This window comes from Seriola lalandi, unplaced genomic scaffold (genome assembly GCF_002814215.2).
Source record: "Seriola lalandi dorsalis isolate HSWRI2012SDOR001 ecotype SW California unplaced genomic scaffold, Sedor1 jcf7180002054505, whole genome shotgun sequence".
Taxonomy (NCBI): Eukaryota; Metazoa; Chordata; class Actinopteri; order Carangiformes; family Carangidae; genus Seriola; species Seriola lalandi.
In genome coordinates, this window is record NW_019525058.1 from 1451061 (window position 1) to 1467829 (window position 16769).

Genomic DNA, 16769 nt, shown 5'->3' on the forward strand with positions numbered 1-16769 from the left:
TACTGTCTGGTGTTTCTCTCAGTTGATTGAATTATTAGCTCTGTTAGCCTGCTCTTTTTTTTTGGATTTGACATCTTGTACTTTCTTTGAGAATAAGTTTGTTGAGGACAGAATTGTCCCTGCGCATGTTTGAGTGAACTCATTATGTTTGAAGTGATATTAGATAATTCCAATGTGACGTCCAAGTAGCTCCGTCTCCGAGACGACCGATTTAGGCGTGCTAGCATTTGATTGAAACGGCGGAGCCAATCTGAAGGCTCATGTCGTGAGAACATGAAAAAAATGTCAACTGATGTTATTTAACCATGTTAGCTAGAATCAACTAGCAAGCTAACCCTGGATATTGTAGGCTAGCAGTCAGGTTGCTAGCATGAGTAAACTTAAAATGGTGGGTATATCAAAGTATGACTTTAATTTCTGTCTTATGATGACTGTCACAACAAATATGACTGACTAATGATTTTTTTACTTTTCATGCCTTACTATTCTGATATTTTTATGACACTTTATGCCTCAATATAATTAAGTTTTTATGATTTACTGTGACTTTTTATGACTTACACTATCACATTTTCATCACTTTTTATTCCTCACTATAACTTTTGAAAATCTCAATGCAAATAATTGTCACAGCTGGAGAGAGTTGTCTACATCAAACTCTAAATCTCCCCTTCTGCCTCTGACACAGTGACTTCCAACCATTTACACATTTAGAGCACAATATTCCTCACCTGAAATCCTCATGGTATTTTCTTGAACTGACCCCCTCCCCTCCCCTCCCCTCTCATTGGCACTAAAACCCACCACAACTATTTTTTGTCATCACTGGCTGATTCCCCTCCAGGCAGTTCATAGTACTACCGCTTAAAGAAACCCAATCTTGACCCTTTTGTTCTTTGCGACGACTGACCTACTTCTAAACCTTCAGCCATTTTTAAAGTTGCTTCACGGGGAGTTTATGGTGACGTATAAAAGCATCATGACATGAACAGCACTGAGACTTTTCTTCTCCAACTCCACACAACGATGACGGTCGTATCTTAATTATGACTGACCTTTGACACGTCATGAGCCGAACCACTGCCTCACAGCTTCTGGCAGACGACTATACTGGAAACAAATATGACCTTGTGCTGTGGATCAAGTTGCCTGAGGATGTTATCAGACTCCTATTTTATCATTCTTAACATTATTATTATTATTATTATTATTATTAAGCTTTATAATAAATAATCCTTGTGTGTTCCATTGATTTAACTGCTAGGAAACGCTTCCCTCCTACAACACTGATTCTTGTACTAGTGTAGGCGATCCTACATGTCTGGCAGGTGCAGTCTGGGAAAGGTGTAATCTTAGAGGTGTGAGGTTTTAAAGACTTTTGTCACTGGGGCTACTACTCTACTAGCTCTACTACTACTATCAGGCAAGGCTGGCAGTTTTCTAGTTTTCTCTTTATTGTGAAAAGAGTTGTTCAAAACTAAGTAGTACAGTTGTTTTAGGGGTTACACAGGATATGATCTTCTGTGGCCACTGAAACATTAAGTTGAATATTAATGGAATAAAACAAAGTACAAGTGTAAAGCACGAAATTAGAATTAGTAAGAACGAGGGTCGTATTCAAGCAGCTTAAGTCCAATAAATAACTAGAATCACCTCCTCGTCGTTGTCTGCCTCCTCCGCTCTAGTTTCAGGTCACATCCCTGTTTATCCAGAGTATAAAATATTAACCATTTGTGTGAAATGTTTTCATAATGGCTGTGCGAAGTCTTGAGTGATCGCTAACCTTTGACCACCGAAATCTAGTACCGAATTTGATATTGCGTATTGCGAGATATTGCGTTCACAAAGCCAAAACCACACTTTTCGAGGTCACCTTGACCTTTGACCTTAGATCTTTGACCACCAAAATCTAATCAGTTCATCCTTGAGTCCTAGTAAATCTTTGTGCCAAATTTGAAGAAGTTGCGTCGAGGCGTTTCAGCGATATCGTGTCCACGAGAACGGGACGGACGGACGGACAACCTGAGAACAATATGTCTCCGGCTCTGACTGTCGTCGTAGCGGAGGCATAAAAAATGTTTCAGGGCATTTCTGTCCATCATACACTGAAGAGATTTTACATTTAGATTGAAATCATTCTTCCATCTGTTGATTTGGGACTTTCAACTTTCAAATTTTTACATCTATGAATAAAATCTTCACCCAGCAAAATCAAAGTGTTGAGGGAGAGCAGCAGCGTGTCGTTGGACTGACGCCAGCTCTGAAACAAAAGCCTGAATTCTGGCACAGATTCACAACGAGATAAACATGTTCTACGATCACCGTGTCCATGAGTTGCTGTACAAATTAAACGTCTTATGTAATATGGCTTGGAATGGCCTTTATCTCTTTATTGTATTCACTACATGAGCAATAAAGATTACATTCATCATAAAAAATCTCCAAAGTTTCCAAATTCATCCATCCACGTCACAGCCCTCATCCTCTTCTCCATCCAAGCCCATCCATGCTTTTTGATTACTGATTACAGGTGTGTTTATATGGTGTGAAGTTATGCAATAATGGCGAATGCTTGCAGAAATCAGAATCATAATCGCATTGCAAAAAGAAAATATATTCCCTCCACTTTTTTTTCAATTGCAGTGGGGATGTTAAACCAAACCGAGCTTTGTGCGGAGGAAAGGAATCTTATAGCTCGGTGTTAACGCTGCTCTCTTTAATTCTCTGTTTCCCCAAAAGCCCAGAATCTTTTATGAAGGTTGCAGTAGAACTTCAGCCGGGTCGCATGGTTTCATTTTCACCACAATGGTTTCATTTTTGGCCCCTTGCGTTTTGGCTAAGCTCCAAATGTTGACAATGTCTGGCTCCGCCTTTGTTTCAAACAGTCAGTTGTGCTTTTAGACTGAACACTTCAGTACAGACAGGTTGTTATGTCATTTTTTCACCATGTTTGAAGCAAGTTTGAATTTTGAGTGAGACTTTGTTGACAATATGATAAATATACAACATTGCCAGCCTTTTATTTTCAATTTATTTTAATGGAAAGATGTAATTTTATACATACATATATTATACTTTGCATTCCTGCATTAACAGCAGAGGACAGATTAGTACCAGAGTGTATTAGTGTTAGTTTAATCCACAGCTTTGTCTGGAATCTAAAGATCAGTTCTGTGCTCTGAAAGGTTAAAAGCTTCTTTCACATGTAAATGTGAGAGTATTTTTACCTGTTACACAGTGGTGGGACACTGCCACTCTTTTGAAGGCAAACCTTCAGTTTGCAGGGACAGGAAGTAAAAAAAAATCAATCTGTATTGATGTGTTATGTACCCAGGCAGGGGTAAGGAGAGGTCGCTGTGAGGGTGAAATAACAGATACCATAACAGTGTGTCACAGAGAGAATGAGTAATGCAGCCATTTCTCTCCTCGACAAACCTGATCAGTCTCATGAATCAGCATCATGAATATTTCCACAAGGTGCAGCTCTTAAAACCTTTGCCAACAACTACTGACAATATATAACACTGATTCTGGATACATCTTTAAACACCTGCAATGCAATACATTATTCCTGTTACTCAACTGTTGGCCTGTATTAATGAACGTTTAAATCTTAGGGCTCTACTGTAACGAAGCGCATGGTGCAGGTGCATTCAGGGTGTGTCCATGTCATTTTTTTTGCTTTTTTAATGCCAGGAAAAACAGTCGCTGTGCCAGGTGCATGGATCAAAAGGGTTGTACTCAGCTCTCTTAATTAATCATGCAGTGTTTTGGGGGCGTAACGTGCAATAAACCAATCAGAGAGTGTCATTCCCTTATTTCCCTGTGCGCCCCGATGAGCAGAGAAGGGCTGAGAGGATCGGTGCGTAAAAACACAATTCACAACGTTAGACAATCCAAGCTTCGGAAACTGGGAACGAGGCATATTTGCATTAAAGCAGAAAAACAACGTTCTTGTGATCCATGTTGCTGTGCAGAATTTCTCCCCCGTCCAGAACTCGTGGTGCCGCTGCGCTAAATGGCGTCAACTTAGCTACAATGCAAACGTTAGCAGCAGTAGATCACTACTTTTCAGAGACTCGAGCAATTCTGGTTCCCGTACACCAGTGGGAATTAGCTCTTGACGACCACGATAAAAACACATCATCTGACTAACATCTGAAGTACGACGGTTTCGTTTGAACCGTGTTGGTTTGAGCCACTGAAGTTCCAACAAACAGCAGGAAGCTTGAAAAAACTCACCAATATTTGTTATGTTATTACTAAATATGAAATGTGACAATATTGCATTGTTAATTTATTATTTAAGATATCCATATTGTAATCATATGACAACAAAAGATGTATAAAAGTAAAAAATAATAATAATAATATCATACTCTTCTTGTAGAGGAAACGATTGGCTTATTTAAATGCAGCTGAAGTGAAACAGGCTCCGTCTGTAAATACATGTTTGATTGTTTTTTAACACTTGGCCCAAATCTGATGAGCACATGTTGGTGGGTAAGTGGGGCAGATAGGTGCACATGTTGCGCCACCACGGTAGACGTAATTTCTGGATTACACAGACGTGGGTTTGAAACCTGAGCCGAGATGCATTCTCTTCGTCTTTTTCATGATGACAACGAAATCTCTCAGCGAATCAGAATTGATTCAGTAAGCGCTTTAAAGATGTTTCCATGTTGTCTCTTTTGATATATGTTTGTAATCTTCCTCATAGGCCCAGAAATTCATATATAACATTCTGTTTTGTCCTTTGTACAGTAAGATATTATTGTATTGCATCTTTCTCTGTCCGTGACGTAGTTACCAGGATGTTTGTTTTCACATGGTCATTCTGGGCTAGTGAGTGTGGACTGAGGAAATTCTATAAATGTACAATTACAGATGTTTTGAACACGTCCTTAGAGTCACTATAAATACATTTCCTTATGTTATGTTAACTACTGTTTGAATTCAGTAACTGGGTCATAGTGACAACGTATTCCGGTCCTTGGCTAAAACGGCGTTTCCCTGAGCAGGTCAACTGAGAACATGGAAGGGTGGAGTAAAAACAACGGTCATCTCTCACATTACCCCCCGTCTATTGTCTGGTCCATACGTGGGTCTGTGGGGCAGCGGTAACTCTTGACCTGGTCTGTAAAGAACCCAAAGAAAGAAAGTGGAGAAGGGGATGGTAACACGGGGGGGATTGCTTACTCCTAAAAGGTTTCTATCGCTGTGAGGAAACATTAGCTGGGATGGAGGGGGCTTTGGGAAATGTCTGGTGTGAAGCTCTGGCCAACTCCTGCCTGCTGTTCAGAGACAGAGGGAGGGAAATGTTTTTTGTGTCACGTTAACCCAGTAAGAATTTAGTGTGTGGGGGGGGAACGGCTTGAAAAGCCTCGTAGCATTAAGCTTTAGAAGCGGATCTACTCTGCTGTGCATCATTTCAACAGTATCCGCTCTCAAGTACCGCCGTGTTTGTAAGGTTATCTCATATGATCCATAATATAATACAAACTACTCTAACATTTATTACTGTGAACTGCTCAGTGAATGTCAATTTAATTAATTGTGGTTAGATTTTAAAACTATATCTGGGTGAGTCCACCTTTATCGGAGGGTTTCTAAATGTCTGCTTATGATGCACTACACAACGTTTCAAATGCTTTGTAACTCTTTCAAAGCATAGCATTTAAATATCAAATATCTTATCATATTATCATCATATTTTTATATCACAAATGGATCAGAGGATTATGTGTAATACAAAAGGTGAGTGACTCATCACCTGCAGAGCTTTTAGGCTCCCACACGGACATTTGTGCCAAATTTTGAAGGGATTTCCCTTTTGGAGTTCCCGAAATATTACGTTCACCAAACTCTAATTCCACTCACAGACAACACTGCATTGCTTTTATTTACCTCTAATCTCATCTGGTAATTTTCCTAATAATAATGGCAACGAGAGGATGACACAGGTCAAAAATGGAGTAGTGCAATTTCAAACAAAGTAGGAAAAAATCCATCCATTAAAGATACGATAATAAGAGCTAAGACCAACTTTTCATAAAATGGATTTTATAAATTATTTTGTTGCGCTAAAAAAAACCTTAATTTACTGTTAATGTTGTGCTATGTTAATTCATTAATATCGTATAATCTTTCATATCAATATTATACATCAATTATTGTTTGTTACTTAAATGTAAATTGTTTTTGGACTGTCTGTCCTGTAAGAAGGAGAGGTGGTGGATGAGTAGCAGCTTGTTTAAACTAATCCTTCCAAAATACTTTGTTAAATACCAGCAGCAGAATGTGGCTGCACCAATTCTCCTACTGAAGCCACGACAAAGAGAATTACAGTGATCAAGAGGTAAATGCGAGCGAAAGGCTGTTTTAAATCTACAATAATAAAATGCATAAAACATAGAGACTCACATTGTAATGTTGTGTTTCAGTTCTGTGTCACTGTGATAAAAGTAGACACAGATTTTTTGGGATTATTAATCCTTTCTCTCTAGTTTCCTTTAATGTGTTGTGCTTCAAATTTAGGTCACAGGAGGGAAAAGAAAAGGAAACTGACCACAGGCTTCGTGTGTTCCTCTGGGAACAAACAACTCATGTTTTGACAAACTGGTTGCTCTTTAAAAATGCACCAAGAGAACTGTTTACATTGTTTCGTGGGGAGTTGAGGAGTTTTGGCAGAGCTGCAAAGAACACGATGTGGACTTCAAACTGAGTGAAACTAAAGTCAAGGATGAAGCTCTTTATTTGTTAGTATTTACTCTCTACTTGAAGAATTTTCCAACGTAACACTGGCATATGTTCAAAGGGAAAAGAAAGTAATACATTATTATTAGTCACTAATATGAGGAATGCTAGTATCTTTCCTTCCTTTCATTAGTTATAAAAAAAAACAACCTAGATTTTTCAGGGGTTAATTATAGGTAGATTGAGATAACTGTCGTTAAAATCATTTGTTCAACTAAAGATACTTTAGTCCCCTTCATTTTCCCCATAGAAAACTTTATGTGACTCACATTTGGAGCATTTCTTTGGCTTGGATCAGCTGTAACCACAGCCACTTTAACATTTATATATAAATACATACACATCATATTGTCAGAGATATAAGTCAGTAAGTTAACTGTCACACTTTTTCCATTTAAAGGTCAAGCATGGACCTTTGCATGACCTTTGACATAAACTTATAGGGTTGTTAAAGCTCTAATATTTGCACATAAGCCTGGAAATAGTCAGAACATTTGAGGATTCAGAAACATTTAAAAACACAAGAAGTTAAGTCATGAAATATGAAGAAGATATGTGATGTTTTAATCAAATCTAAGCTAATTTGGGGGCAGTGACCAACTTAACTCCTTTGTACAAAACGTTCAGATTTTCTTGAGTTGTATGAAGCTTGTATCCAAAAACAATCGGACAGACAAAAAGTGACCAAAGTATCAAAGCTTTGTCCCCTGGGAGACAGAAAGGCAACTTCACCGCAGTTACAGAAAACAGCTGAATAAAGAACACAAGACTCCATTTTGGAGAATTTGACTCTCCTGTCAAAAGAAGACAGGCTGGTAGTGGCCTGAACGCTGGGGGTGGGATAAGAAACACCAGCATTTCAACGTGCATGAATCCAAGTTTAAGATTTATATATATATATATATATATATACATAATTATATTTTATAAACTAAACAAAGAAGACCAAAGACTTTCCTTCACGGTCTCCTGACCTCAACACTGAACCCGACTGAGAAAAACCAAGCAGTTTGCAGAATCTCAAGAAGCTCTTTGGAACATTGTCAAATCCTGCTGGGACAACATGACTCATCAGAGGTCCACGCCAGCTCCAGTGCAGACTGTCATTAAAAGCAAGAGGCGGACACACAGATATCCTGCAATTCATGTACAATTTTTTCAAAGATTCAACTTTTCACTCAAACTGTTAGGCTAAGATAATTAGCAATCCCGTAATCACTATTATTGATGTAATTGTGTAAAAGTCTTCTATTTGTACAATGATTCACAGAAAGGCAGGCTGCAATGCAAACATAAATACAAAGGAAAACTTTCACAAATAAGTTTGACTGATAAAAAATAACCCTAATAGTTTTCACATATTCCTTGCTCTTAACAGCAATTCCACCTTAAGAAATCAGATTCACTGAATCATTACAACAATTTGCTTTTAAAAATGATTAAAAGAATGGAAAAATTTGAGAGGAAACGCCTGCCAAAATCTTTCATCAGACATTTTGAAATGTTACCTTTGCTCTCCTATAATAATAAAATAAAATAAAATAATAAAAAAAAAAAAAACCCCACGTATAAATTTGGATTCCCACCAAATGATAAGTGTTGTAATTAATAAATGTTGCAACCGCACTGGCCAACTGTCTTTGTTCACTCGGACTGGTGAAAGTATGTCAGTGGGTTACATTGACACCGGTGCAGGGGCTGCGAGGGGAGGGAGGAGCCGACGAACTGGGTCACATGGTTTCACACTGATCGCTACTCGAAACAGTCACTGCAAAAGCCAGTTCTCCATATCACTGGAGCTGCGCCCTGAACGCGTTATCTTTGGATGGGATACGGCGAATTTGTAGCTGTAACTCGGCTGTTTTGAAGACAAGACGATCCGCGGATTTTCTCGTTTTAAAGAAAACAAAAAAAAAAACAACAAACAAACAAACAAACAAAAAATTTGAAAACTTGCTTGCTTCGGTTTGATGTGAGTTTTTTTTTTTTTTGTTGTTGTTGCTGTGAACCGACCGTAGCTTTTTTTGGTTTTTACGGTCTTTAACAAGTTAGTTTTCAACGTGACGTTCATTTATTTAAATGTTGTAGCTTTTGCAGCCAGTTTCTCAACCTGAATCATTCAGCGACTTTTCAGTTGCTGAAACACTAAAAACAGAAAAACGGCTTCTGCACTGAGGTAGCAGAGGAGGAGGAAAACCCCCCAAAAAACTCACAGAATATGGAGTCGACCAAAGCTGGTAAGTGTGATTTAAAACACAAATGTAAATGACAAATAGCTCCAGCTTGTTGTAATGGGATTAATATTGTGGCAACATCCCGCATTAGGTTAGCGAAATTAGGTTTTGTCAAAGTAGCACGACTAGCATGCTACAAGCTTGTTTTGCTAGTTTTAACGGTCGTTATATTCGCGCGAGGCATTTTTAAATGTTAAAGGAAAAACAGTGTGTGTAGTTGTGTTAATGTTGAACTGGGTTAGGAGTGCCAGTGGGCTGTTGTTATTACCCAAGTAGTTGGCTTCAGCAGCACTGCAGTCGTCTCCCCTCACATGGATCCGTCAGTATAGCCATGTGCACCTGTGTTTACGCTTCCCGTGCGTCGCCGCTCATTGGCCGAGCCGCGCGGTGACGTCGACGTTGCATAATTTCTCCCGGCGAGATGGCGTGGGGTCTCACCGCGAATACACGTGAGGCGTCTCATAGCAGCGAGCGGTGACCCAGTTTTTCCCCGGGAAAGAACATGCTTTGCTCCACGTGGGGGCGTGTTGAGAAAAAAGAAAAAGAAAAAAAGAAAAGAAAAGAAAAGAAAGGAAAGAATAAAACGCCTTAAGTTATAATACATTCAAGACCCATGGGACACACAATACTCTTTGTATATTATGTCGCGTTTTTCATTGTCTTTTATGTTGAAAATATATTTCCGGAAATGACAGTTTTAATGCAATTTAACATTGTTCAGTCACTGAAAAGTAAAAAAGACAGGGACTTGGTTAAATGGGGCTTTTAATTGGGTCACAACTGATGACTAAATTCTTTTCATGTGTCACATTTGCTGTTAAAAAATATGTATTAGTACGCACATATTTTCTCCCTTTTATTATATAAGTACTTCCGTGTGTTAATAGCCATTATTTGTTTAAAAAAAAAAAAAAATCATCATAAAAATAAAATATAAGTAGTGCGTTATCTGCTGACTTGATGAGAAACACATCAGTTGTATCAATACATGCACCGACTGATTGGATAAAAATCGACCCATTTAGAATATGATTTGCAACGAGATCCATTTGTCATGGAGTGTGTATGTAATGAACGGCTGCAGGGACGGGCCAGACTACCTACTACACACACCCTTGTGAAGCTGACATTATGTAATGGCTGTTACCTAATCACTGAGAATGGCAGGGGAAGACATCAGGTCAGCCTGTGTTGAGGGGGAAAAAACGGCTCAGCTGCAGCAGCAGACTGTCTGCTCGCTTCCTACTGGCTGAGGGAGCTGTTGTCGTATTATGATCTGCCCTCTTTATGTTAAGCTCGCTGGTAGTTAGAGTTACATTTAATTTCAAGGAAAGGAGACAGCAGGGCGTTTAGCATGAGCACAACCGAACACACAAAGGATTAAGTCGTCACGGTGCTGAGAGCAGAACTGAAAGAAAGAAAAATAAATAAATAAATAAATCAAAAGTCAAAAAATCCATATAAAACCAGCATTTAGTTAGTACAGCTCTTAGCACTTTGCAGCCCTCATCCCCAAACCCAATCATTTCTGCTGAAAACATTCAAATGTATAGTAATAATACTCAAACAGGAGGAAGTAGTCTGTTTGTTAGGGACTATTTTCAGATGCGGATTAATCCGCATTTGGTGCTTTATTGAGTATTTGATAATATAGCTGTATGGCACAGAGGAATAAGAGACATTAAGCACAGGTGCACTGTTGGTTAGTGAAATATAGGTTCACCAAGTTATACACATCACCATATAAACGTGATCTTTTCCAGCACAAAGCTCTGCACAGTGCAGAGTGCCGCTGCAGTGCCCGTCATCATGGCCCATTTTCTTCCTCTGCCTTTTTTCACCAGGAGGCGTAATAGCCTATATCAGCTCATCCAGCTCTTCCTCCAGCCCGGAGTCCTGTCACAGCGACTCCTCCAACGGCAGCTACCAGTCGTCCTCCCCACCCCACGGCTCCTCGCCCAGCCACCGCCAGCTGGGTCAGACGGCTGACCCCACACTCCTTGCCGGTGGCCAAAACCTTCCAGGGACCCAGAAAACCGGCCGCTCCTCCTCCTCTGCAAAATGTGGCATCACAAGTAAGGCCACCGCTCTTTTTATGTGTTTTCAATTACTAATTGCATTGATCTTGTCGGTGTTCTTAGCTGGGAAACTTCTCATTATTGATCAAACCTTTCATGTAACCAGTCAGTAAATGGGAGAATGCTAATTTCAGGATGTTTCCATTAAAGACTGAAGCAGCTCGAGTTGGAAAAGGTCTTACAGGAAAATAAATTGTGTAAATTTTATTGGAGGAAAACTCAAAATTAACAAAAAACTTCCAGATAATTGAGATTGTTGATCAATTTTTTAAGTAAACCAGTATTCTGTTGGTGTCGTAGCTTCCAGCTAGCTGGTTTCAGCTAATTTCAGTGTATAATGAAAATCGAACCTGAATGCATAAACACTGTCATGACTCACTGCACCTCTTCCAACTTCCTGCTATGTTATAATGTCATTAGCCCAAGTCCCTGCAATGATCATTTCCTTGTTTTATTTGTTTTTAATTTATTTTGTTAAATTTAAAATTTTGCTGTGATTGTAACTGTGAGAATGTGTTTCTGTATCAATCAGAAATCAACGGCCTGGTGCTGCTGTGTAAGGTGTGTGGCGACGTGGCCTCTGGTTTCCACTATGGCGTCCATGCCTGCGAGGGCTGCAAGGTGAGGGCACCTCTCTGACCCCCCCCCCCACACACACACACACACACACACACATATACACACACACACACACACACACACACTCTGCAAACATGCTGCAGACTCTGAATCAGATTCATTTTCACTGCGACACAGAAATGTGACTTTGGACCGGAGTTGAAGTGGGTCACTGCAGACTGAGCCATCTGCACGGCTACGACCTCAGACTCTGTGAAACTAGTCCACCCTCCCCATATTTATATATCGGCTGCCCCTCATACTTCACGTTGCTGTGTGGCCTAGTTAACTGTGGGGAGCAGTGCACAGCGACAAACACACCACAGTGCGCCTTAGAGCAGGAACACACACACACACACACAGAAATGTTTCAGCCTGATATGCAACATAAAGAAGGTAGAATTGAAAGGTGAAATAAATTCTATATTGCTCTGTTCCTCTCTCATACGTGCTCGTCTCCCTCCTGTCTCTCTGATGTGTGTGTGTGACGTTAGGCTTCACACTGTACTGCTTGTCTCTGTGAAACACGCAGGGCTTCTTCAGGAGGAGCATCCAACAGAACATCCAGTATAAGAAGTGCCTTAAGAACGAGAGCTGCCCCATCATGAGGATCAACAGGAACCGCTGCCAGCAGTGCCGCTTCAAGAAATGCCTGCTGGTGGGGATGTCCAGAGACTGTGAGTATCTGCTGTAATTACTAGACCCTTTTTTTAGAAGACGTCACGCTGCCTTTTCTTGTTTACACTGAACCAAAACGAGCCGCAGTACATTTCAGAATCTGAGGCGTGACGTGGAACACAACGGCGTCGGCGTCCTGTCCCGTCATGCCGCCTCCCCCTTTTACACAGACGTCCGCTGCCGATATTAAGGCGCAACAACATTAACCCCACCCCCGATCCCGTGTTCAAAGCTTTTGTAAAGAACAGTGAGGCGGGGGGGCGACTGACAGGCTCATCAGAGCTCCACTCTACACATCCAGCTCTTCAAGTCACTTTAAGGCTTTGTTACTTATTTTTAATATATTCATTTATACATAACGCACAGTATTACCTGTGCTGGAGACACTTAGCATCATGGGTAAATTACTTAAGATTGTAATCTGCCCTCAGCTTGATACCTTGTCATCAAGAACACAACTGATATTTTACATTATGCAAGTTTACAACTACAGATATTTCTCAAATTGTTTATTATTTAACACACTCACACACTCTGAATGTGTGTAAAGGATTACTCCAAAAGACCCAAATTGTTCCAAATTAAATCAATGAATAAGACATTATGAAATGAATAAATGCACACAAACTCTATTACTTAAACATGAAATTTTGAAATAATCCAAAACAGTTTTAAAACTCAAATCAATATTATTAAAAATATTTCAAACCATTGGGCTGAGTTCTAAAAAAAAATACAGTATTGGATTATTTCATAATTAAATGGTTTTTATAATGAATTTGTTTGTATCTATTGATATGAATATATTTATAATGTTATATTTGTTTGATATCTATGTGGGGACATGCAGAGACTCTTGTGGTGGATGTGTGTTACATTCCTGCTTGGTAAATGCCGATGCCTTTCAAATCCCTTGCTCAGTTTGTAACGCAGACTTTCTTTCATAAATTTATAGTCTCCAAAACCAAGCCGAGATAACCCTGATGACATCACTGTGATGTCATCAGGGTTATTTTTCAGAGGAGTTCCCCTCAAGTCTAGTGTCCCCTCTTTGTTTACAGCAAACTGCCTCAGCTGAGTGTGAGGGAGTGGGTGAATTAGTGGGTGGGATTTCTGACTGCATTGCACTGCATCACATTACTGGTTACTGTTAAACTGATCATGCAACACTGTAAAACCATAAGCAGAATAATACAAGTGAATCCCCTCTTCACTGTTCAGCTGTGCGTTTTGGCCGAATCCCTAAGCGGGAGAAACAGCGCATGCTGCTGGAGATGCAGAGTGCTATGAACAACATGATGAACAACAGCCAGCTGCACAGCCAGCTGCACAGCAGCCAGACGCTACCTATCACCAAACCACTGCCAGCCAGCACCACAGAACCTACCTCCGGGGACGCCGGCTCCGCCCCCTCCTGCTCTCCATCCTCCTCACCGTGCTCCAGCCAATCCGACTCCAGCTCGGACCCTGAGCCCACCGTGACGATGGACACCAGCCCCAGCTCGGCCTCACCAAGTGCGTCCGACAGCGGGGAAGAGGAGGTGATCGGCTCGGTGACCAGGGCCCACCAGGAGACCTTCATGTACAACCAGGAGCGGAGCAGCCTGTCAGCTGAGGCCCCAGCCGCCACCGCCACCACCATGGGGCCCCTGAACACCGGCTCTGATCAAAACACCACTAACCTCTGGAAAGAAGAGCGGCAGGACGCCTGGAACCACCACAACAACATGGTCACCATGGCAGCGCAGGGCCCCTCCTCCGGCCTGGGTCCTCAGACCCCAGAGGGCAACACCCCCAACCACTGCCCTTTCAAACTGTCCAGGAGCGCTGGCAACCACTGTCCAGCCTACGCACACGGAGCTTTCAGAGCTGCAGCTACAGAGGGCCCGGCCAGCGGAGCCTACAGTGGGCACCAGTGGAGAGAAGGCAAAAGGATGCACCTGGTGAGATATAAAGAAAGAGCCATTTATTATTATAAATAAATCTTTAAACACAGAGCCAATTCAACATGCTTGAATCACGGAATTAAAGCGTATTAAAATACCATTTAAAAGTCAGTGAGAAGGAAAAATAAAATGACTGAAAATACGGTTAGCTTCATTAAAATAAAATGCGTTTTAGTGCAAGTTCAGGGCAGAAAGAAATGGCCATAATATCGAAACCAGTAGCTTTTCATTAAGGTTTGATGAGTTCATAACACTGTGAATCAGCTGCAGCTGTGTCGTGGCTTTGTTAGAGAATTACAGCGCCGCAGCCTCTGAAAGATAATTGGATTTCTAGGACTTCGGTCATAAATACTTACGTTTGCATTCACTAATATTTTTTCTTTTTCTTTTTTCGGCCACCTGGGGGCAGCGAAATGACCTGATAACATCTGACATATTACAAATTGGCAAAAGTGTTTGCAAGCAGCTGCCTGCATTAGGATGTAGTTGTGTGTGTGGCCTCTCCACCAGCTTCTGAGAAACATGTCTGGCTCTTTAGCTGCTTAAACACTCACACAGTGTTCAACAGCTAGTCTCTAATTTTATCCGCCTGCTGTTTGGTGCTGAGCACTCGGCGTACGACAGGATTATTGAAGATTTGTCGCCTTCTCTGGCTGAAAAAAGGGGTTGATGAGAACTGACAGTATTCAGTAGAATTCAGTAGAAATGTGTAAATTGGTAATTGGTTAATTGGTTATCTTTTTAAGCCCAAAACAACATCCTTATCCTGAATTCTTTCCATTAAAACTGACTCAAAGAGAATGTCATTTTTACTGGGGATAATTAGACAGATTTTTAAGCTTTATAAACCTTGAGCCTTGGACAACAGACACTATTATTTTTAGTAAAAGCCAGAGAACAAACTGAAACACTGTGTCAGCTTCACCCTCATTCATTCAAGGTTAAAAGCAGACAGTTTTATATTCCTGTCCCATCCTTCCTGTCCGCAGGTTTGTCCGATGAACACTTCTCCTCACGTGGACCCTCAGAAATCTGGCCATGAGGTGTGGGAGGAGTTCTCCCACAGCTTCACCCCCGCCGTCAGGGAGGTGGTGGAGTTTGCCAAGAAGATCCCAGGCTTCAGAGATCTGTCCCAGCACGACCAGGTCAGCCTGCTGAAGGCTGGCACCTTTGAGGTACACCACATATTTCACTTGGCCATGTGCCACGGATATTTCTCTGTTTTTATATAAAGCTCAGAATCCAGCAGCAGCAGTTGTACCCGGACTAACAGAGCAGCAATGGTGTTCTGCAGGTGTTGGTGGTTCGTTTTGCGTCTCTCTTTGATGTGAAGGACCGCACCGTGACCTTTCTGGGTGGGAAGAAGTACAGCGTGGACACTCTGAGGGCCATGGGGGCCAGCGACCTCCTCAACTCCATGTTTGACTTCAGTGAGAAGCTCATCAACCTGGGCCTCAGCGAGGAGGAGATGAGCCTCTTCACTGCCGTGGTTCTGGTGTCTGCAGGTGGGTTTTTATGACGTTTCTCCTCCTGCTTCTTTTCTTTGTGGTTAAAGTACAACACTACACACACACACACCTTTCAGAAACATGCTTTACTTTACATTTATTAGTGTATTCTAGCAAGAATTTTGAAGGTGAACACCAGAACACCTGAAATATCTATGAAACTGAGGATTTTGTTTGTTGTTGTGGAAACTACAACAGACAAAATAACAGAATTAAAGAAAATGATGATTTAATCAACAGAAAAACTACATTTTCTGTTATATAAACATAAACTCACTTACTCCATAGAAATGCTACTTGCTTACGTCTCTCAAAGCCAAAGCATGATGGGAACTGTAGTGCCCGACATAGATGTATTGACAGTACTTAAGTCCAGAAAACTCCATCAGCATGGTTCTTAAATCCCTGGAACACTGACCTTTTATATAAAGACACTGTATTTGTGACACAGAAAACCTGTTTGATGTATTCGACACCAAGTTTGAAAAGAACAAGCTGGTTATAAAATCAGGATTTTAGCAGCAGCTTAGAAAAGGTCTGGAAGTTAACATGGAGACATTAACAATAATGACCTACTTTTGTTCCTCTCCTCCAAACTGTAATCTGTTCATCAGCCTGACGCTAACCTCTGCAACCCATTCTTCCAGATCGTTCTGGCATTGAGAACGTGAACTCAGTGGAGGCCCTGCAGGAAACGCTGATCCGTGCCCTGCGGAGCCTCATCACCAAGAACCACCCCAACGAGTCGGCCATCTTCACCAAGCTGCTGCTCAAACTGCCTGACCTGCGCTCGCTCAACAATATGCACTCTGAGCAGCTGCTGGCCTTCAAGGTCCATTCCTGAAGTTTCCTCCAGTACTTGACTCCCAGACACAAACTGGATCGGCCCGTGACCGAACCCGGAGGCCACCAGCTGGAGACCACCAGCTCCGCAACACCTCCCACCCACCC

At 41.2% G+C, this 16769-nt stretch overlaps 1 protein-coding gene across 1 annotated transcript; it reads left to right on the plus strand.

Moving 5' to 3' along the window:
* Nucleotides 1-8527: 8527 nt before the first annotated feature.
* nr1d2b (nuclear receptor subfamily 1, group D, member 2b) lies at nt 8528-16763 on the plus strand. Its single transcript, XM_023413193.2, has 8 exons — nt 8528-8993; nt 10835-11065; nt 11601-11689; nt 12219-12363; nt 13586-14307; nt 15300-15485; nt 15605-15815; nt 16466-16763. The coding sequence occupies exons 1-8, from the start codon at nt 8975-8977 to the stop codon at nt 16660-16662; spliced, it is 1800 nt and encodes a 599-aa protein (XP_023268961.1). The 5' UTR covers nt 8528-8974; the 3' UTR covers nt 16663-16763.
* Nucleotides 16764-16769: the final 6 nt, after the last annotated feature.

Coding starts and splice junctions, on each gene's coding strand:
- nr1d2b (XM_023413193.2), top strand. Junction 12,364..13,585: donor GGTGGGGATGTCCAGAGACT/GTGAGTATCTGC, acceptor TTCACTGTTCAG/CTGTGCGTTTTGGCCGAATC. Junction 15,486..15,604: donor TGAAGGCTGGCACCTTTGAG/GTACACCACATA, acceptor GGTGTTCTGCAG/GTGTTGGTGGTTCGTTTTGC.